Genomic DNA, 23,689 nt, shown 5'->3' with positions numbered 1-23,689 from the left:
AGCCACACATTTCCACATTCTCAGTCCAGATCAGTGACAACCACCCCCCCCCCCCCACATGCTTGAGAAAGGTCCGGTCGGACTGAAACGTTGCATTGGTTGGTGAATACATCTCCCTGTTTTCCTGGATGTGCTGCCTTGTTTCTTGTACGTGGAACCCCCCACATCGGGCTGATGGCCGTGGAGTCGACTTTAGACACGACTGATCTAATGCAATAACCCCGGTGTGTCATTTACAGCGCTGAGCTCAGAGCAGACGCAACGAGAGGGATATGGAAAGGTTACACCGCCACCTAGTGTTCAGATAGAACCTCTCTACAGGCCCTGCTTCTCCCCGGATTTGTAACGCAACCACTATTCATATTCCATATAGAAGGTGAACAACAAAAACGCCACGTTCCAGATCTCCTTTTCCTGTGCCACTATGTGATGGCATCTTCTACAGTCTGTGACCTCGGTGGTAATTCTTAGGTCTGCATGTGATGAGAACTCACCTGAGGACTGTGCGTCTCACAATCCATCGCTTGTACAGCAGCAGTAAAATGCCCTCCGCTGTGCCTGTGCTGATGAGTTGGATCAGACCTCGCTCTTCCACTGTTACTCGTCCCAGAAGAGCCACCTTACAAATACAAAATAATATTTCAGATCAAACTCAAGGAAAGGAATACAAAATCGATAAAGGTTTGGAGAGAAAAAAAAAAAGACACTGATAAATATTAACCCCTTCCCGCCGCAGCCCTTTTTCAGATTTTCATTTTCGTTTTTTCCTCCCCACCTTCCAAAAGCCGTAACGTTTTCATTTTTTCGCCGATGCGGTTGTATGAGGGCTTTTTTTTTGCGGGACGACTTGTCGTTTTTATTGGTACCATTTTGCAGTAGATGCGACTTTTTGATCACTTTTTAGCACACTTTTTTAAAGTCAGGATTCACAGAAAACAGCAATTTTTCCATAGTTTTTTATTTTTTTTACGGCGTTCACCGTGCGGGTTAAATAATATAATAGATTTATAGTCGTGGTCGTTACGGACGCGGCGATACCAAATATGTGTAACTTTTTAACTTTATTTTGTTTTTTTAATAGTAAAGCAGTTTGTAAGGGGAAAAGCTGGGTTTTTCATTTTTTTTCACATTTTTTTTAAAACTTTATTAAACTTTTTTTTCACTTTTTTACTATTCCCATTAGGGGACTTTAATATGCGATTCTCCGATCGCTATTGTAATACACTGCAATACTTTTGTATTGCAGTGTATTACTGCCTGTCCATTTAACACGGACAGGCATCTGCTAGGTCATGCCTCTGGCATGATCTAGCAGGCATTCACTCCAGGCAGACCTGGGGGCCTTTATTAGGCCCCCGGCTGCCATTGGAGACACAGACACTCGGCGATCGTATCGCCGGGTGTCAGTGGGGGAGAGAGGGAGCTCCCTCCCTCTCTCCAAAACCACTCAGATGCGGTGCTCGCTATTGCAAACCGCATCTGAGGGGTTAAACGGGTGAGATCGATACTAATATCGATCTCACACGGCAGAGCAGGGACGCTCCCAGCCCTCAGCTGCCTCTAGCAGCTGAGAGCAGGGAGATCTGACAGTTCCCTGCTCTGTAAACTTATTCCGATGCCGCGACGTAAAAAGTCTATGGCATCGGCATAGAAACACGATGGGCCGGTCACTAACGGGTTAACTTTTAATTTCTACATTTTTTTGTTGGTTTTTTTACAAAAAAAAAAAAAAAAAAAAAAAACAAAATCGAAAAACTTTATTTAACAAATTCCCTAGGGGACTTCAACTGGCGATCGTTAGATCGCTTGCACAATATAATACAATACTAATGTATTTCATTATATCGTGATTCTGATAAGCAGGCCGGAGGCAGGGCTTAATAGGAGCACAAAGATGGCGGACCTGGGGTCCATTAGGGTCTTCATTAGGCCCCTAGGCAGCCATAGCAACCATCACCCCCCCCCCCACGGCGCGATTGCGTGCGCGCGATGAGCTGTTAGACGGGGTTGCCTCTTATTATTTTCAATTGAAATGACATGTTAATCACGCACCGCACACGGATGTGAGTGAGTCTCACGCAAAGCACTCACGCTGCATGAAAAATCACGCATGTGTGAATAGTCCGATTGAAAACAATGCGTCCGTGTGCTGGGCGTGGTTTCAACGCACTGCACACGGACGTGATTCCCGCTCGTGTGAATGGGGTCTTACAGGCAGACACTGGTGGATCTCGTGGCACACATTTCATATACGTTTGATTGCAATACAAAAAAAAAAAAAATAGGATCAAAAAGGAGGAGAGAGAGGAGGTCAAAGGAGAAATTGCTGTGATTTGGTTTAAAAACCATTGTGTCATTTTTGACATTATGCTCCTTTCAGAATTTTGACATCAATGGCTAGCTTACCTGTCACACGAGTTCCCACAATGCACTGCACCCTGGTGCCAGGAAACCCTGACTGTCATTGTGATTTCAGAGCATGATAAATAAAGCCATGTATTTTAAAGATTTAAACCATGAAATGTTAGGTTCCCTTTAATTTTGGAGGATTACAAAAAAAAACAGCAGGCGGTGAACGTGACCGTAGTGCGGGACTAGTGGGACTGTGTGTGTGACTGGAGGGACTTCTACCTTATACTTCCATTTCTGTGAAATGATGGGACCGTCTACATAAGTATTTGGCAGTGGAGTCACTAATCGACTGTCAGTCTTAACTGAATGGTCTATTCCCCCCCCCCCCCCCCATGTTTAACCCACAAGTAGTGTTTTTTTTGTTTTTTAACAGATTGATTCTCTCTAAGGGTCTATTATTTTAGCTGTATTACTGTTTTTGCCGCGATGTTTGCATGTGGTGCCCTTCAGTAAACAGATTTATAACAGCACCCGGAACGAGGATTCGGTGCAGTGTAGCATCACTGATGCATTTTTTTTTTCTTTTTTCTTTTAGGGCATCTAGTAGTTGCTTTATCTTGAGGGTATGTTCACACTACAGCGTCCGTAACGGCTGAAATTACATGGATGTTTCAGCCTGAAAACATCCCCGTAATTTCAGCCGTAACGGCATGTGCAGGCGCTTGAACGCCGCGTCAATTACGGATGTAATTGGCGCTGCTATTCATTGGAGTCCATGAATAACGGCTCCAATTACGGCCAAAGAAGTGACAGGTCACTTTGACAGCGGCGCGTAAATTACGCCTCGTGTGAACAGACAAACGTCTGCCAATTACTTTCAATGGGCAGATGTTTGTCAGCGCTATTGAGGAGCTATTTTCGGACGTAATTCGGGGCAAAAACGCCCGAATTACGTCCGTAATTAGTGCGTGTGAACATACCCTAAAGGATTAAGATTCAAGCCCATGTGTTGTTTAGCAGCAGTATTGTGCCATGTAACCAAATACCAAGTGGTAAAAAAAAGTGCACGGAAATTACTGCTGTTTAGCAATGCAGTTTTTGGCTGTTCGGTTTGTAAAAGGCGAACCTTGTGCTTTTACCTTATTTCACCTGTAGAAGCCATGTGGGCAAAAACAGCATCATAAAACGGCAGTAATTCACGGTAAAACATCAGACTATTTAGCCTCAGGGTAATGGTCAGCTCAGCGCACTACCAGTGCCATTGAACGCGTGGGAATGTACCCTCAGAGTGAGTTTGGAGGAAATCTGCAGCAAGATCTGAATCTATTACATGCCGATTTTTGCCACGGATTTCACTCCTTGCATTGAATTCGTGACAGAACAGACAAACTGCAGATTTTCAAATTCGCAGCTGAATAAACCGGATTTGTGTGAACCGGGTCTTTAAAGAGTCTCTGTCCCCACATTATAAGTGGCCTATCTTGTACATGATGTGATCGGCGCTGTAATGTAGATTACACCGGTGTTTTTTATTTAGAAAAACTATAATTTGTGACAGAGTTATGACCTATATTATCTTTATGCTAATGAGTTTCTTAATGGACAACTGGGCGTGTTACTATATGACCAAGTGGGCGTTGTACAGAGGAGTGTATGACGCTGACCAATCAGTGACCAATCAGCGTCATACACTTCTCTCCATTCATTTACACTGCAAATAGCGATACAGCTATATCACTATGTGCAGCCTCATACACACACTATAACGTTACTCATGTGTCATGACAACGAATATACATTACCTCCAGCCAGGACGGGATGTGTATTCAGAATCCTGACCATTTCTCTGCGAAATTACGCTGTAAACTGTAATTTACAGCGAGAGGTCGCTGTGCTGTAAATCACAGAGACGCTACAGAATTGTCAGGATTCTGAATACACATCACGTCCTGGCTGGAGGTAATGTATATTCATTGTCAGGACACTGTAGTAATGTTCGTGTGTTTATGTGGCTGCACATAGCGATATAGCTATATCATTATCTGCAGTGTAAATGAATGGAGAGAAGTGTATGACACTGATTGGTCAGTGTCATACCCTTCTCTCCACAATGCCCACTTGGTCAAAACGTAAAACACGCCCAGTTGTCCATTTAGAAACTCATTAGCATAAAGCTAAAATAGGTCATAACTCCGTTAAAAATGATCGTTTGTCTAAATAAAAAACACTGCTGTAATCTACATTACAGCGCCGATCACATCATGTACAAGATAGGCCACTTATAATGTGGTGACAGAGACTCTTTAAAGACAGAAATCACGTACGTACTGGGTTACAGATTTTCTTTGTGGAATCCCCAGCCGAGTCTAAACATGGCCCCTTAGGGTATGTGCACACGTAGTGACCAAAAACGTCTGAAAATCCAGAGCTGTTTTCAAGGGAAAACAGACCCTGCTTTTCAGACATTTTTTGACCAACTCGCATTTTTCGCGGCGTTTTTTACATCCGTTTTTGGAGCTGTTTTCATTGGAGTCTGAGAAAACAGCTCCAAAAACGTCCAAAGAAGTGTCCTGCACTTCTTTTGACGAGGCTGTATTTTTACGCGTCGTCGTTTGACAGCTGTCAAACGACGACGCGTAAATAACAGGTCGTCTGCACAGTACGTCGGCAAACCCATTCAAATGAATGGGCAGATGTTTGCCGACGTATTGGAGCCGTATTTTCAGACGTAAAACGAGGCATAATACGCCTCATTTACGTCTGAAAATAGGTCGTGTGAACCCAGCCTTAGGGTTGATAGCTGATGCTTGTAGTGAAGTATTTCTAAAATGTTATAGTAATCACAGTCCGTAATTACGGACACGACCGTCCGCATTTGTGGGCCGTGCTCCTATTATAAAGTATGGGAGCACGGGCCGTAAAATAAAAAAATAGGACACATACTAAATTTACGGAAGGTTTCTGCTGCACGGAAGGTGTCAGTCGGCCATAAAAATTAATGGAACCGTAATTACGGACGATTTTTACGGTCGTGTGCATGGGGTCTAAGACAAAACCCCTCTTGGGATCCTTAGAATTGAGAGCCCCTCACTTAAGCACCTTAATTAGTAACTGTGGTAAAAGAGGGCACCAGGGGGTGTGTGTTTCCCGTCGGATAGAGATATATATATATGCCGTTACTTTATCCTATGGTTTTTGTAGATATATATATTAGAGCGATATCTATTTAAAAAAAAGAAAAAAAAGACACCATCGCAGATGTAGGTTACCTGAGCTAGACGATGTGCTTGAGGTGGTTCCTGACGATTGGGACTGTTCCATAGCTGGACTTGTAGATACACTATTACTTGTGTTTGTACCTTCGTCAGCAGTCTTCTTAAAGAAACTATGTTGTAGAGCATAGTATGGTTGAATCCGTGTCTTAGGATCATAATCTAGCATCCTTAAAATGAGGTCTTTAAACTTCAAGTAGTCCGCTACAGTGTGACCTGATTCCCCTGCACGTCGACCACCTGGGCCTCCAGTTTCCACTCCAAGAATATTATGAAGTTTCCGGGATCCTGGCGGTTTGTATTCCTATGGAGATAAAGCAAAAAAAAAGTCATGTAAACCACGCACACTTCGTGACTGGCCGGAGCTGGAAAAGACACATGATGACCCTATATGAAGTCCTATAAAGGAAGAACAGTGTGGATTTTATTCCCCCTAAGGTAAGGAAGTTGTATCATTTTAGTTCTCACTGGCAGCACGAGATAGGAATATTTTAAAGACATTCAGGCTGAGTTCACACGTGGCGGCTAGGCGGTGTAAAAGCACGCAGCGTATCTGCCCTGTTCGTCGGAAGGATTTCCGGTTGAAAAACCGCACCAAACTGCTAGCGGGCCGGCCTCCTGGGATGAGATCGCTGCAGTGGCGGTCACATGGGATGAAGCGTCACCCCAGGAGGCCAGCCTGGAGGAAGAAACAGACTCCTGGGTAAGTATAAGATTTTTTTTTTAATTTCCTGAGTTGCATTTTTTGTGGCGGAATAGCTGCGAAACAGCCGCAAAAAAAACGCAACAACTGCTATTTGTTGCGGGTTTTACCTCGCCATTGAATTAAAATGGGGAAAACCTGCAACAAATAAGCGTTTACGCAAATACAATTGACATGCTGCGGAATAAAATTCTGCACCGCAGGTCACTTTCTGAGCATTTTGTCCGCTCTGTATTTACGCGGCGTGTGGATGAGATTTGTTTTCTCTCAACGAATGCAGTTGCGTAGAGTCCGCAGTATTTACGCAACATGGGAACTAACCCTTACCGGTAATATATGGAGGTTGGTAGTTATGTTACTAGGCTGCCGCAAGATGCATGCATCATCCGCACCAAGCATGGGGGGGGGGGATAAAACATCTAGCTATTATCTGTGGCCATTAATGGGGATCTACTTTTGGACAATATAGTTGGGAAATGTTTAAACATTGAGCCCCTTTAACACTTGCAATCTGACCTTACAGGCCTGGCTGCGGGGGTGGGGGGGGGGGTCTAGATCACAATATTTGGCCTGAGTACTTTACACTGAAGTTTCTAGCACTTAGTGGAATAGTTGTTTTACCTTTTTTCCGTCTTTGGTCTTCTTTAAGTTCCAAGCGCCATCTGGCAGCTTCTCAAAGAACTTTCTGGCTTTTGGTGCTTGGTCGAGGATGTGAGCAGTTGGTACTCCTAAAACCTCCACAATTTTATTCATCTGGTCGACCTATTGAGAGACATGCAAGTCCAATCCAAACTGGTCAATGCAAAGATACAGGACAGGTCTCAGTGCACACGAAGTTTAATGAACACGAGTCTTAAAAATTAGTCATTTCCAAGGAGACCGCTCCACACAAAAATGTAGAAGTGACTTGTAAAAATATTTCTCTCAATATACTTTTCATACTAATTCCTCAATTTCCAGCATCTCTGCTTGCTGTTATTCAGTAGGAACATTCATGGCTTACTTCCAGTGGATAAAATTCTGTGCATGGCCATGTGACGTACACACAGGTGCTGGGATCGTTAGAAGACACAACTCTGATACACATACTGTAACGAGAAGTGCACCTGCGTGGCCATCTCATGACCATGTAACGAGAAGTGCACCTGCGTGGCCGTCACATGACCATGTAACGAGAAGTGCACCTGCGTGGCCGTCACATGACCATGTACCGAGAAGTGAACCTGCGTGGCCATCTCATGACCATGTAACGAGAAGTGCACCTGCGTGGCCGTCACATGACCATGTACCGAGAAGTGAACCTGCGTGGCCATCTCATGGCCATGCACAGAAATGTATCAATTAGAAGTAAACAATGAATGTTACTGCTGGATAACAACAAGCAGAGATCTTGAAAACCGTGAGGAATTCTTGCAGAAAGTATATTAAAAAAAGAATTAAAAAAATGGTATCAATAAAATATCAAATTTACTGAAACCGGACAACCCCTTGAAGCAGAGCATCGTCTAGACACCCCAAAATACAGGACACTAGAAACCGGGTCATGGTTAAAATCAGTGGGTACTGCATATCGTTTGGGGTACTGCACATAGTTTCGGGTACTGCACATCGCTACCATCTTCTTGCTGAACTCGTTGAGTAGATGGCGCCACATTAGGGAATCCCTAAGTGAACTATTCCACAGCACGACTGCACTTTTAATATGTAAAATACGAATCTATAGTTTCTCTTACTTCGTTGGCTCCACTGAAGAGGGGCTCTCCGGTGTGCATTTCAACCAAAATGCAACCAAGGGACCACATGTCAATCGCAAGGTCATAAGGCATTCCCAGTAAAACCTCTGGAGACCGGTAAAAACGAGACTGAATATATTGGTATATCTGCGGACAGAAGGGAACAATCCAATATAATTGAAGCTTTGAAGTGGCTTTAATAGAGTATTCTACATTTTAATGAGCACTTACCCTTTGCCCTAGCTGGCACGAGCTTCCGAAATCCACAATCTTAATGGCGCTTCGCTTGGGGTTACAGAGCAGGATATTTTCAGGCTTTAGGTCACAGTGAATGATACTAAGTTCAGGAGTAGCCAGGAATAGCAGTGCCGTGCACATCTGCTGTGCAAACTTTCGTGTCAGGTTCAGAGAAACACCACGGAAGTTGGTGTTGCGCAATAAGTCGTAGAGGTTGTATGAAAGCATTTCGAACACGAGGCAGAGGTGGTTTCGGAACATAAAATGTCGCTTTAAATGCACTAAAGGAAAAAAGGTAGAAATAAGAGGCAATGTCAGAATGAACAAATGAATGGTAACATAAAGGTGTCCTGGGACCCCAACCCATCGCTAGATTCTGAAACTCCCAAAGAGTTCTGGAAAATGTGCGAGTAACTGCTGTATACACCTCCTCACCTCTCTGAATTTGCCAACGGGGAGATAGATCCCCCCCAATTATACCAATAGTTTGTGTCCCAAAGATCAGAAACCCACCAATCCAACACCTCACCTGTCCTGTCCTGTGTGTTCATGCATATAATACCCCTTGAAATGGAAACACTCGCAAACACAGACAACGAAAAGTACAGGAGCAAGTACGAGCAGTTCTAATGTTATAATCCCATAAGGCTCTGTTCACACTGCGTTTGAGCCCTTCGTTTTGGTGTATATACGCCGGGAAAAGCTTCCATATGTCAAACTTATCGATAGGGCTCTATTCACCCCAAAAAATATATGTCATTTTGGCCTCCGCCTGGCTGGTATCCGTGAGTAAACTTTTTTTCGGTAAGAAAAGTATAGTTGTCTACGCTTTACTATGCAGAGAAATCCCGCAAAGAAAAATGTTCACTACGCGGGACGCATTTTTTTAACATGGGAGTCCATGGGCGACATATGCCCTTGTATGCCTATACAGTGCCATATGTCAGAGCCTCCCATCGAGGAGGAATACTCCTGGCGTATACGTCTGACAGAAGGCTCACACGTGATGTGAACGGAGCCTTACATGTATACTGGATTGGCACTCCTCAGACAGTGGAGAAAATTGCTGCCAAGTGCTCTACAGCTGTGCATCATGGGAAAAAGTGCACATTTAGGCTATGTTCACACGGGGTCTTTTGCCGAGTTTTTTGACGCGGAAACCGCGTCGCAAAACTCGGCAGAAACGGCCCGAGAACGCCTCCCATTGATTTCAATTGGAGGCGTCGGCGTCTTTTTCCCGCGAGCAGTAAAACTGCCTCGCGGGAAAAAGAAGCGACATGCCCTATCTTCGGGCGCTTCCGCCTCGGACCTCCCATTGACTTCAATGGGAGGCAGGAGAAAGCGTGTTTTATGCCCGCGGCGCTCAATGGCCGCGGGCGAAAAACGGCGCGATAATTGCTATTCACACGGAGTATTTTGGGGGAGGAATATCTGCCTCAAAATTCCGTTTGGAGCTTTGAGGCAGATATTCCTCCCCCAAAATACTCCGTGTGAACATAGCCTTAGTGTATATTCACACATGACCAATTAGTTGCAGAAATTTCTGCTCCTGACTCATTCATCTGTATGGGATTAGTAGAAACACACACTTTCAGTCGCAGCAGATCGGCCGTGTGTGAATATGCACTGACATTACATTGGAGAATGGTGTAGAAATTTAGAACAAATCTAGAACTATTTCCAGAAATTTACTTCGACCTTCTAACCTGCAGCTGTCAAATCAGTCACCCCCAGGAGCAGAATCCTCTGCGTTTTGGATTATGGGGGGAGATCAGAGAGTAGAAGGAAGGCGATGCAGCAGATAAATGAAAGCAGCTTTACCTATGTAGTATTTCATCTCCGTGTCATGTTTGTTCATCAGCTCGAGAAGTCGCACTTCAATCTGGGCTTGATTTAGGAAAGCTTTCTTGTTCTTTATAATTTTAATAGCCACCCACTCCTGCTCCACCCGATCGTACGCCTTCACAACCTAGAACAGCGGAGAACACCATTACTATGCAATGAGGTCTGTTTATTTCAAGTCGAAGCGAAAAAGGTCCCCGATTCTCTGTACTCCGCACTGCACAAAGCATCTTCTGGGGACCCCTCCTTTTCTGCAGATGGAGGGGGGGGGGGGGGGAGCCAAGCAAGGAAGGGAACGGGAGGGTAGGGAACACTGGTGAGGGTTTTAGGTGGTTTAAATGTAGCTTAGGCTTGCGTCACATGGCCGTGTCAAGTACGTGAAATACAGACTGTGTCGGCCATATTTCCCGGACCAAACAGTTCAGGGAGCTGGACTCCTAGCATCCTATATATCCATGATGCGGAGAGTCACTACCTCCCTGCGGGAAAACTGTCCCGTACTGGAAATACGATTACAGTACAAGACCGTATTCGCGCGGGGAGGCAGGGATTCCTTGCATCATAACAACGGTGTTCGGCCTGGGAAATATGCCCGACATGCAGTCCATAACACAGACTGAACCCAGCCTTACAGCGTAGATAACATCCCTAGTAGTCTCGGGTAGTTTAGGTTTCGTTCACATCTGAGTAAGGGCTCCGTTCTGACGTTCTGTCTGAGCTTTCCGTCGGAACGGAGCCCTGACAGACACAAACGGAAAACATATGTTTCCGTTTCCATCACTATTTATTTGAATGGTGACGGATCCGGTGCCAATGGATTCCATTTATCTCCGTTGTGCAAGGGTTCCGTCGTTTTGACGGAATCAATAGCGTAGTCGACTTTGAAATCAACGGTGATGGAAACGGAAACCTATGATTTCCGTTTGTGTCGGTCAGTGCTCTGTTCCGACGGAAAGCTCAGATGGAACAGAGCCCTAGCGCAGATGCGAACGAAGCCTTAGGGCGGCTTTTTTCCATGACCCCAGATAGACACTCTGCTTGAAGAAATGCAATGGTAACTTTCATTGTTTACTTCTGGAGGCTGAAAACCTGTCCTGGTCATGTGATGGACACAGGGGCACCGCTCGTTACAGTAGAAATCTGAGCAGTCGCTAGTAACAAGCCATACACCTGTGTGATCACATGACCACGACAGATTTTCACCCTTCGCAAGTAAACAATAAAAGTTCCCACTGAATTTCAGCAAGCAGAGAGCTTGAGAATCATGAAATTCATTCTAAAGTACATTAGAAAATGATATAACTTTATTACACAATGAATAAAAACCCTTAACGTTTGCCTCCATATGTGATCTACTGCCCAACCGGACATGGGGAGAGGAGACGCTCCTGCACGCTGGGCGGTCCAGTTGCTGTGGTAATGAAACAACGCTCAGAGTAGAACGCACGGGTCCAATCTAATTACTAGGACCAATGCACGAACCTTCTAGGCGTTGCATGGTTGTCACTGATCTGCCCAGCGTTCAGCAGCGTCTGACGTCCGGTCGGGAGATCACAAGTGGAGATCTACTTTAAACACGACACCCAGTAATACACGGCAGATCCAGCATAAACCGTACAAAATCTGCAACTCCAGGCTTGTAATGTTACGGATACCTGTTCTTGATCGGTTCTGCTCTAGGCTGAACAATGTATCCTGTGATTTCAACATCTGAAACGGGTGCAGCGTTTACCTGGCCAAAGGAACCTTTTCCAATCAGAGAGTCTATTTCATAGCGGTCCATCCACTTCTCGCCATTTTTCACGATGTAGTCGTAGTTGTCATCGTCGTAGCCGTCATTGTAAACCTTTCTTTCCTTCTTGTGACTGGAGTCATCGCCTTGTCCTTGTTGATGCCGCCGCTTCTTTTTTGCATAGTAGACCTGGAGAAAAAGAACAAAAAGTATTCTGAGTAAAAGCAACACAGAAAGAAATCAAAGCTCAACAGGAGAAACACCTAAGACAAGCAGGGGGTAAAGGGAATATAAATACCACATGAAAAGTTATTCCAAATTTGGAGGGGTCCACTTGTTCTCTGGGTACCAGTATTCTGGGGACCCCTTTAGTACTGCGTGGATGTTTCCATAGATTAAAAAAATAGTCTTGTAGACCACACAACAACATGGTAGAATGGGTGAGATAAAGGGGCATCTTACTGGTCTTAATCCTCATCATTGTGGCTTTAGAGTATCACTGGCAGTGGCATTGAAGAGGGCACTTATTCATCATCCTTCAGATTACAGTATGAAGTGGTGCCCTAATAGAGTATATCATGGTACGTTTTGCTTACAGTCTCTATAAACTGGTTACCAATACAATAGAATTGCCCAAAACACACGTCTTGCAGATGTCTAAGGGCTTGTCCACACGTAACAGAATAGCTGCAGCATTTCCGTTAAAACTAGCGCACATTCCGCTGCGGAACAACCGCAACAATTCCTGCAATTTTTTTACTGCAGAAAATGGTGCGGATTTTCTTGCATTTTTCTCAATGTTGGGAGGTGGCGACATCTGCTCTGAGAAACGCAGCAATTCAGTCCACTTTCCGCAGCAGGAATTGACGTGCTGCGGAACGAAAGATACGAACCGCAGGTGAATTTTGGCTGGGAAAATGTATGCCATTTGTTAAATCTCCCCCACTTTGCTGCTACTGTATTCAGCTGCGTTTTTCCCGTCCGCCATTCCGGACGGAAAATACGCAGCGATTCCGCTACGTGTGGACGAGCCCTACGTGTTTGAAGACCTTGGTCATTCATCGTGTTCATCTTCCTCACCTCATTAATATGTTTGTAAGTTTTGATCAAGTCAACTGACAGTTTCCTTAAAGGTGCTGTAGTTGGATCACGAAAGTTTTGAGGCATCCGCCGCTGCAGAAAGACAAAATGAGACACAATATTTTACTTCAATAAAAAGGACTTCCATAGACACTTACACAGCCGGGGAAGGCGGAGACCACGTACCGAAGCAAAATTATCCTGGAGTGCGCCATTTCCTACAGAACGAATACTCTGCATAGTATGACTAGCGGCACAACGCACTGTGGTATCAAAGCCTTACAGTAAAACTCCTTAGTACATAACCTGACAGGTGGCAGATTATCAAATATTCTGGACTATCAGACGGCTAATACGACTTTGCCACCAGGTCTAACTTCTCCACTCAGACTGCTTGCTCTGGTCATGTGAAATTCCAGAATATAATGCAGATCTGGACTGGAAAAAGAGCAATGGACTCAGAACTCGGGTGCTGGATTAAGGGATTTTACTGTATTTCCATACTTGTCCACGTGGTTTATTACACGCCTCTGCTTGCTTTACGCTTCACGTAAAATTGGTTCCAAAATGGTTCATATAACGCTAGAACTTCTTGATAAATTACGATTAGAGATCAAATATAAAACAAACCTAATGATGTACAAATATATAAATGGGGTCTTTGTTCTGTCTCTTGGGATGGGTTCACACTGAGCGGTTTTTGAAATGCTGGGGGGGGGGGGGGGGGGGAACCACGGTTAAAAAAAAATACTCCCTAGTTTTCAGAAAGCGTTTCAGCTGTAATCCGGTTTACAATTACTGGTCATAGTCGGAGCAGCTGAAACACATTTCATTCAACATGTGGGTATGGAAATGCATGTGTTTTTTTTAGAGGTGTTTTTTTTTTTTTCTCCACGATTTCAAAGATGCACAATGTGAACCCAGCCTTGGGATATATTCACACCTTGTGGTGCAATTAAAATTCACATGCATTTTTACCGCAATTCATGCAGTAGTGAACGCACCAAATCACTGTAAACACACATGCATGTTTTTCAGATGGGTTTCTTGTGTTTTTTTTTTTATTTCAACTGCACCTTAACGTGAATATACCCTTAAATGTTTTTTTTCAATTTATTCAAAAAAGTGGCAGGGGTAGGAGGGATATATTTAAAAAAATAAAAAATACATGACTCCCCTTACAGATACCCGGCATTATATGACGTGAATACGTGACCGTATTCTAAATATGACAACGGCCCTTGCATGGGTGAAACGTTCCAATGATTTAATAGGCAAAGGCCCAACCTACCTGGTTAGCCAACGGTTGCTGAATCTGGTCATTGTAAGATAAGGCAGATGCTTGTTGGTCATTTAGGTTCTGCGGATGCCGGTCGCTGTACTGCTGATGAGAGTGTGGCATTTGTCCAGCCATCTGTAGACCCGCAGCATGGAATGAAAATGAGGGTGCAAGCCGGACAGATGACGGTTTGCATGTTGAAGTCTCTCCTCCTGGAAAGATAGGAATGTAAAAAATAAAAAGTTAAACGTTAATTTCTATGAAAACCATCTGACATTGCATCAGGAAAAACTTCGCTCCTTAGTGGAAATCCAGTGAATGTATTACAATAAAGTATAAGCTCGGCTTCTCGTGCTTCCAGAATAACCGTGCGTTACATTTTAGGTGTAAGCTGGAATCAGAGCACGGCCTTAGAAAGTTTTACATGGGGAACTCTTATTTAATTGCAGTTTACTAAGTAGACACTAGATGGCAGTGCAAGACTTCTTGTTGAAAATCTGCAGCAAGCAGATGAATCATGGTGTGCGAACAGCCACGGCAAGTAGAATACTGATCATTTACTCAGCACTGAAGGACGGCCAGAGTATACGTACCGCCACAACCAGAAGATAACTGCTTACAATGTTATGGACCGGCGGGGGAATACAACATCCCTATGGCAGCACGTACAACATCTTTGTATCAATTGACACATTCTAAAGTTTTTACCTAGAGCGAATTGATGCAATTAAATGAAAACTCTGCGATGTGCATGAATTGGGTTAGGCTAGATTCACACAAACGTGTCCATTTTGCGCACGTAAAAAAAACCCGCAGCGTTTCTCTTACGTTGCATTTCCGTGTGGCATCTGCGTTTTTTACGGGCGTATTTCATGCGGTTTTTTTAAGTCTGCAAAAAACAAAAACAAAACTAAGCTATTTTTTGTCCATTTCTTTAGCAAATGGTGTGTGAATCATAGACCGCACACGGATGACGTCCGTGTGCTAACGGTTGTTTTCACGCACCCATTGACTTCAATGGGCTACGTGGTACGCAAAAACAGGACCTGCAATAAGTTTCGTGCAGCGGACACACGCTACGTGAAACACGACGAATGTCTGAACAGCACCATTGAATTTCTTCGGTCCGTGTGACGGTCGTTGTTTTAGGCCTAATTCAGATGTTGCTGTTAAAGCAGCATCCAAAAAACGCACCGTGGTCTGATGCAATTTTGTGTTTTGTTCTTTTTCCTCAAAAACATGCAAGTTCTTCGATGCAGTTTTAACAGCAAGGTCTGAGCACACCCTTAAGGGTATATTCACACAGTGCAGTTTTGGTGAAGGATTTGAAGCCACAACCAGGGATTAGTAGAATCTTTCCTAAATACTTTCCCCTCCCCTTAAGATCCACTCCTGGTTATAGCTTAGAAAACCGCAAAAGCAAGAAAAAAACAAAAACACAAAACTGTCCTGTGTAAATAAGGTCTAAACCTGTCCATAAAGTGGCGATGACGGGGGCCATTGTATAGACACGGACAGTGCAGATAATCTACAGTCTGAGGGCAGGTTCACACGAATGAGTGCAAATTCCGACTTGAGTTTGAGGAATCTGTGAATACGGACGAAAATAGGACGTCCTATTTTTCCACGGACCCTTCACACGTTAAAACACAGGGCGTGTGGACGGCCCCACTGAAATACACCCATGTGACCGCATTTAAAAAAAAAAAAGCCCGTCACACAGGCGTATAGTACGTTCTTCTGAATAAGCCCTAAACATTACACCGATTGGGCCTCATTTACCAAAACCCAGAAGAAAAAAAAAAAAACAAATGACCACAATATCGTAGTTGGCTGCACGATCCTTGCCTGTAATAAAAACCTGAAACCTGGACAGACCAAACTATAAACCAATGAAACCAGTCAGGATCCAATATGACCGATCCATTGTATAACGGTCAGTGATCCAGTAATAACGGAAGCCAGGACGCAGTGCGAACAGAGCCCGATACAGATCACCGCTAAGGGTTGTTACCATTGGATTCGGTCTCTGCAAATTTTCCTTGCGCTGAACGGTCCGGACTCCAGGAGAACACATTTTACCTACACCAAGGCCTCATGCACGCGACCAAAATTTTTATCCGCAACTACAGATCCGTAATTGCGGATAAAAATACAGATCCATTCATTTCAATGGGCCACGGAAAACTTCCCATATACTTACGGGTGTGTCCGGGCTGTAGAAGTGACCCGCAAAAATAGGACATGTCCTATTTTTTGCATTTACAGACCGCGCGCCTGTACTTTTTAATTTGAGCGCGGCCCGCAAATGCAGGTGACAGTCCGCAGCCCGTCCGTGCCGTTATCATGGACCGTACCACACAGCTACAGCCGTGTGCAGGGGGCCTAACATTGTACCAAACTACCAGGACGGGATAGATGCCTGCGCATGGGTTTGCCCAACGTATTTGGTCTTAAAGTCGATTACAATTTTCCTGGTGACAGCAGCAGAATCAGTGACTGTGGCCGCGAAACCCTGGAGATTCAGGGAACAGATTTCTATATCTGGCCCAGAAATAACGCTCTTATATGCCCTGTGTGAATGAGGGTTACATATTGCCCGGTATTACAATGCCAACGAGCGAAAGTGAGAACCAAAAATTTCCCAATTTACATTGGCGGAATCTGCGAGCGTGGTGAATGGTACAATGTGACCGGTGCGGCCCCTTTATTGTGGGAACTCGTAGACTTTACCAACGTGATCAAATGTCATTTATCCAACACATATTAGATCGTTATCACTAAGCTCCCCGTTTAAAGTCTTCGAATAATCAGATTGACAGGATAAGCCACGCACGTCTGATAGGTGGGGGTCACCTGAACCCACTGAGGTGGCTTTATTTGCAGTTTCCGTAACTCTAAGGCCTTGTGCACACTTCCATCACCTTTTTCACGGATCAGTGTGCTTCCCGTGTACACTACTGTGTTTCAGTTTCCGAGAGGAAACTGTCCCCATTCACACTATGTATATGATATTGTGAGCGCAGCGCGTGGTACTCACTGTCCAGGGTGCTGAAAGAGCTACTGCCAATCAGTGCAGCACCCTGGACAGAGACTAACGCTGGACAGTAAGTACCATGCGTGGCGCTCACAATGTAGATTAATGGTTCATAACAAAGAAAATAAAAATAAAACAAAAAAAAAATTTACTACTTCTTCCTCCAGTCCGGCCTCCTGAGGTGGCCTCCAATCACAGGCTGCAGCAGTCACATGGCCTGCCGCGTCATCCAGGGAGGTAGGACTAGATGTCAAAAGAGGGACACGTCACCAAGACAACGGCCGGAGTACGTATGAACTTATTTTTCTTTCTATCGCTGCGTTCCAGCACTGATCAGCAGCCTCTTCTCTCTATCAGTGCTGGATAGAGAGAAGGGGCTGTCGATTAGTGCAGTGCAATAACTTTCTATGTGTGCCTCTGCCCGCCCGGCCATTGCTAGGCAACGGCTCCGTCACACAGACTGCGCACGGATGCCTTCCGTGTGCCTTCAGTTTTTGTGACGGACCCATTGACTTGCATGGGCCACACGGTCATGGAATCTCGGACAAAAGTAGGACATGCTGTACTTTTGTCGGAACGGAAAAACAAGACCGTCAAACAAAAAACTACATGTGTACATGGCCCCATTGAAATGAATGGGTCAGGGTGCTAGCCGTCCAAAAAAACAACTAGCACCCTGAAGGAAAAAATTTAAGTGGGCCTGAGGCCTAATAGGCTTTAAAGAGGACCGATCACCTCTCCTGACATGTCCGGTTTAAAAAATACTTGTATTCTCCATTAAATAAGTACATATTTTCTTATTTTTCGGTGTGGTGTTGTTCCTTTGTTATTCCTCCTAGAAATGCATGAATAAATTGACAACTGGGTGTTACCATTCCCCTCGACAAAGAGGCGGGTCCCTACACAGTCACTGTCAGCGCTGATTGGACATGGTCAGTCTGTGTAAGGACACCCCTCCCCCCAACTGGTAACACCCAGCTGTCAACTTATTCATACATTTTAAAGAGGAATAACAGAGGAACGGCACATAGTAAAGTACTCATAACAACTCTGGAGCATCTTTTCTATTATGGGGAATACAATTATTTACAGACAGGCACCTCAGGTAACAGGTCCAGACAGACGCTTAATCGCCCAAACTTCTCCAGTCTCCCCATGAATGCAGACAACTTGGCTCGCAGAAAAGGAGTCCGGACCCTCCACCCATCATATTTATGGTATAGCTTGCAGATAAACGTCTAAACCCCTTTAACAGTGTAGATTTAGTTACCGTTTAATAGGCACTAACCATACGTGCATCTATTGCACTCTGTTATCAGTCAACACTGTGTTTTTCAAATGGATTGAGGTGGAAAAGAACCCCTCCCCCACATAGGGAAGATTCACAAGCGCCAAATTTGTTCCATACATGTAAACGGGGTTATTTCCGCAGAACAGGCTTGGATGCCTGAAAACCGCATTCAGTTGTATGTTACAGTTGCAGAAAATCAGACGTGTGCGAATTTACCCTCAGACTTTCCGATCCAGACCAGGTCGCTCACACCTTTTTCTTTTTCTCCAATCAATAGACCCGATTGGCACACGGCGTGCAGCCCCAGCCTTAGGCTATGTTCACACGGGGTATTTTGCCGAGTTTTTTGACGCGGAAACCGCGTCGCAAAACTCGGCAGAAACGGCCCGAGAACGCCTCCCATTGATTTCAATGGGAGGCGTCGGCGTCTTTTTCCCGCGAGCAGTAAAACTGCCTCGCAGGAAAAAGAAGCGACATGCCCTATCTTCGGGCGCTTCCGCCTCCGACCTCCCATTGACTTCAATGGGAGGCAGGAGAAAGCGTATATCTCGCTGTTTTATGCCCGCGGCGCTCAATGGCCGCGGGCGAAAAACAGCGCGATAATTGCCGCGAAAATCGGCGTGCAGGGAGAGGAATATCTGCCTCAAAGTTCCAAACGGAATTTTGAGGCAGATATTCCTCCCCCAAAATACTCCGTGTGAACATAGCCTTACATGCCCAGACATGATTGACATCAGCAGCTCAGGATACAATGTTACCATTTTCATACGCTGTGCACTTTAGGCCCAACTACAATGTCAAAAAGTATCAATTGGAGAAGCATTTCAGAAAAGCAGAAAAATACTAAACTTCTCATAAATGGCGGCCAGTCTTGTGCGCAGTTTCACGCCCATTCATGCGCGGTGACCGATGAGCGGCTCTCCCTCCTGACCTCACGTGCACTCTGTGTAAACACTCGCAGCATCGCCCCACGGAATAAACACACAGACCTGCCCAAACCATAGAAAAGCACAACAACCTCAAACAGCTGACGGCAACTTCAAGCTCCACATTCTCCAGCTGATGTCAGTGGCCAGTGATGTCATCAGTACAATGCAGATCCCGTCTACATCCCCCTGTCCTCCAAGGATCAAACCCTAATAGAGGGTAAAGGCTGCGCATTCATGTAGTCATCTGACTTGCGCAGTTGTTGGACGGTCGGACGTCGCACGACCGGAGACATCGTAAAAGAAAAACGAAACATAAGTAATCTTTAAATCAGGATTAGATGTGATCATGTAAGAGCTTTTGGAGGTTAAAGGGGTAGTCCAGAATTAGAAAAACTTGACTGCTCCTTCTAAAAACAGCGGTGGTATTGCCTCACCCATAAATCTCTCCTCCGTGCTGCACCTCCTTACATCTCTGTCCACCACCCTACTCGGGCTCTACGTTCTGCCAACGACCTTAGATTGACATCCGCCATAATCTGAACCTGCCACTCCCGTCTCCAGGATTTCTCTCGTGCTGCACCAGTTCCCTGGAATGCGCTACCCCAGACAATCAGATTAATTCCCAACATCCAGTTATAAACGTGCCCTGAAAACACATCTTTTTAGACAGGCCTATAACATTCCCTAATCTGACTCCCTTCCTTGCCCACTATTACATTAGTCATGAGAACTTGACCCCCCCCTGATTCAGCCGTATCCCCCACACCCCTTGCACCCTAATACATGTCATGTCTGTCATACAGATACCGGCTGGTGACGGCTCACGCAGCTTTATGTTACTACCCCATATGTATAAAAGATGGCAGACCATTGTACTGAACAAGCGCGTATTACATTTTGTGTCCCCCTTATTTCCTCTTAGATTGTAAGCTCTTGTTTGAATTGTAAATTAGTTTGGTCACTATGTAATGTCGGATATTGTCTGTACAATGTACCCCCTGAATTGTAATGTGTGTGGAATATGTTGGCGCATATAAAATAAAAATTATTATTATTGTAGCTCAGTCCTATTTACTTCAAAAAGGAGCCGAGCTGTAATACCAGACACAACCCATGAACAGGCGTGGCACTGTTTTTGGAAGAAATCAGCCATGTATTTCCAACCCTGGACAACCCCTTTAATATCTCATCGTCCGTCTCAGATCCAATTGCTATAAAGAGTAAAATCTAATGTTCAAGGTGATCAGCAATTTCATGCTGGGGAGAGGCGGACTGTAGTGTTGGTCCATGGTATGACCAGCAGGACATCCAGCAAAAGTAGTGATTATGGGGGCAAGAGTTTATTTCACATCTCCAATGTTGAGATCCTGGAGGGTATACATCCGCATGGTGAAGGACATCAGCCGCATATAAAGCCGCTACTGAAAACCATTTTACAGTTTATATATCGATACAATCTACATACAAAATATACTCCAGAGCTGCATTCACAAATCTGCTGGTTGTGATCGGTAACCGTCAAAGCTTGTTGACAGACACCCCTAAAAGCTCCGCTGGGCTCCTATAACGCAGTGGGAAGGTTCCTTTTTCCTACATAAGATTACTGTACAGAGCCTGGTGTAAAGACTGCACCTCTCACAAAGTCATCAGATATCCACGAAGCAGGGAAAGAGGGAAAATGCATGGAGATTTATTCCAAATGTCACATGCTGGTGGACATCTCCTAAAAAAAAAAGCATTACTATGACCCCTATTTCCAACAGGGGTCACAATCGATCATCCCTGGGTCTATAGTGTCCAGCATTGGCTAGGCCATAGACATTACATGGTTGGTGGTTCCTGTCAAATTTCACAACTCTGTCACCATGATCACCCTGGACCTACAAAATTACAAAACTGATAGAATTGGGGGGGGGGGGGGGGTGTTACACTGAAGGCCTGATCCAAATCTATATACAAAATACCTGTAAAACCCACATAAGTCATAGCAGCACGACCCAAAGCCTTTGAACGCGGAGCAGTCAATACGAGTCCTCATTTACCGTACAGCGCCGCTCTATTCATTCGTAAACAAGGGAATTATTCTTTTTATGGCATAAAAAAGAAGAAAAGTAAAATGTGCTTTCGTTTCCGGTGCAGATTTTATTGAATTATTTATCCTGTACAAACACAATAGTCGCGTTCCGTGCTTGATATCGGTGTCGGAGATGCACCATGTGTCCTTGGAACTGGAGTGTACAGTGTAGGCAGGCAGCCTCCGAACCACGTCACCGAGTGACAGACAAAAGATCGCACGTTAACCCTCTGTCCTCCATGCGGCAACTTAAAAGCAGCTTCCCACATCACTAAAATCTACTAAAGCCTCCCTGAAGGGGTGAAGAGGAGAACCCCCCCCCCACCAACACCGATTCCCAATCCAATAGTGATAACCATCCAGAACCATTATGTATCACTCAGAGGTGGTCACCCGTCACCCCCCAATAGGAAGGGAGAACAAGTGGATCTCTCCTGATCTGTATTAACGAGCATGTACACAGATCTATGCTCCTTAAAGTTTGTGGGGGTGCACAGCTCTCTGACATGCGACTGCTGAACTTTCTATTCAACAGCTGAAATCAAAGAAATCAGATCTGGGGTTACTGCATTCCCTTAGTCATCAAATAACCCCAGATGATGTAATCACAGAGGTGCACACAATGAGAAGGAAGACCGGGGGTCCTAGAGACATCCAGGAAAAATAGTGACAAAAATGTAAAAAAAAAAAATACATTCTAAGGGTACGTTCACACTGAGGTTTTTTTGCAGGCAGAAAATATCAATGGTGACGCAAACAGAAGCTAAGGTTTCCGTTTGCCTTTCCGTTGAGGGGTTCACCCGACGAAAGCCTCCGACGGTACCCCGGAATGGAAAGCCAACGCTGATGTGAACAGGCCCTTAGATATTTAATGACCTAGTGACATGTCTGAAGTTTCGATCGGTAGGGGTCTGAGCACGGAGACCACCACCAATCGCTAAAATTAAGCAGCAGCTCCCAGAAGCGCTTGGGTGAGAGCGGAGCTACTTCGTATCTGACTGACTTTTGTCGGTAAGCCGAGCAATTGGTGTACAAGCCCATAGACTTTCTACTGAGCCCGAACACCAACTGCTGAGTTTTCCAAGAGCAGATCAGAAAGGAAGCGGCTCCGTGCTCACCCGAGCGCTTCTGGCGGTTTTTTTTGCAGCGGAATGTCTGCTAGTTGTAAAGGAATTGCTGCTGCAATTCTGTTCCGTGTGGATAAGCCCTTATTCTTGTGCTATTCTCCGGTGCTTCTCTGTAAGGTGGGGTTCACAGGGCACTTGTGTGAGGTTATCGGGGCCCTTTTTTAACTATATAATGTGAATTCCCGTTTACACAGGTAACGGTGGACTCTGCACTTTTCAGCACGGTTTCATTTCCCCAAAACCAAAGCCAGGCACACTTAACAGGGTAAAACAAAACTTTACAAGGGAAGAATGAGACGTTATTATTTTGGTGCAAATGGCGCTTCATTTTATTGATTGGTGGGGGTCTCAGTGCTCGGACCCCCACCGATCAAAACTTCTGACATGTCACTAAGACATGTCAGAAGTGTTCCGAAAAGGTAGTTACCCTTTAACAGCTGAGTAGAATATTTCTGGGAGGGATTAATGTGATCAGTATTCGGACGGATTCACACGTGATAGAAATGGTGCAGATTTTATTCGCAGTGTTTCCGCTACAAACTTTTGCTCCGATTTTCACCCCTTCTATATTGATATGTTACATCCAGCCTAAGGCGCTAGTCACAGGAACATATTTATCGTCCGTGTGATAACGGTTTTAACCACGGATAGCACTGACCCACACAAGTCAATAGGGCTGTTGACACATCCGGGTTTGGTTTTTTGGGGTTTTTTTACGGAGCGCGCATCCGTTGCGAGAAACTCACAACACACCCTATTCTGGTCCGTTTTTGCAGACAAGACTTGCCCGAAGTCTACGGGTGCGTAAAAAAAACACAAAAAAACATACAGCACACAGACAACATGTGTGCGCTGCCCGTTCTTTCACTGATCAGTTCCTAAGAAAAGCAAAGAAGAAAAAAAAATAAAAAATCAGGAAGCGCTCGCAGAGGAGAAACCCCGACAAGAAAAACGGATGCCACGTGGAAACCACACTGACGCAATACGGACAGTCATATGCA

General features: G+C 44.9%; 1 protein-coding gene across 2 annotated transcripts in view; it reads right to left on the bottom strand.

Annotated features, from left to right (window-relative positions):
* The window catches only part of DYRK1A (dual specificity tyrosine phosphorylation regulated kinase 1A), an 82,419-nt gene that overhangs the window by 6,203 nt on the left and 52,527 nt on the right, over positions 1-23,689 (bottom strand). For both annotated transcript variants that reach the window (XM_075854606.1, XM_075854605.1), the window contains 9 exons: positions 14,243-14,442; positions 12,952-13,044; positions 11,872-12,060; positions 10,119-10,266; positions 8,292-8,578; positions 8,061-8,207; positions 6,949-7,089; positions 5,622-5,928; positions 495-619 (listed from right to left, as the gene is read on the bottom strand). In XM_075854606.1, coding sequence (XP_075710721.1) covers positions 495-619; positions 5,622-5,928; positions 6,949-7,089; positions 8,061-8,207; positions 8,292-8,578; positions 10,119-10,266; positions 11,872-12,060; positions 12,952-13,044; positions 14,243-14,442 — 1,637 coding nt within the window. The remainder of the gene's footprint in view (positions 1-494; positions 620-5,621; positions 5,929-6,948; positions 7,090-8,060; positions 8,208-8,291; positions 8,579-10,118; positions 10,267-11,871; positions 12,061-12,951; positions 13,045-14,242; positions 14,443-23,689) is intronic.

Source organism: Rhinoderma darwinii, chromosome 2 (genome assembly GCF_050947455.1).
Source record: "Rhinoderma darwinii isolate aRhiDar2 chromosome 2, aRhiDar2.hap1, whole genome shotgun sequence".
NCBI classification, from domain to species: Eukaryota; Metazoa; Chordata; class Amphibia; order Anura; family Rhinodermatidae; genus Rhinoderma; species Rhinoderma darwinii.
Note: the sequence above shows the minus strand (reverse complement) of the source record. Positions and strands in the feature narration are given on the sequence as shown.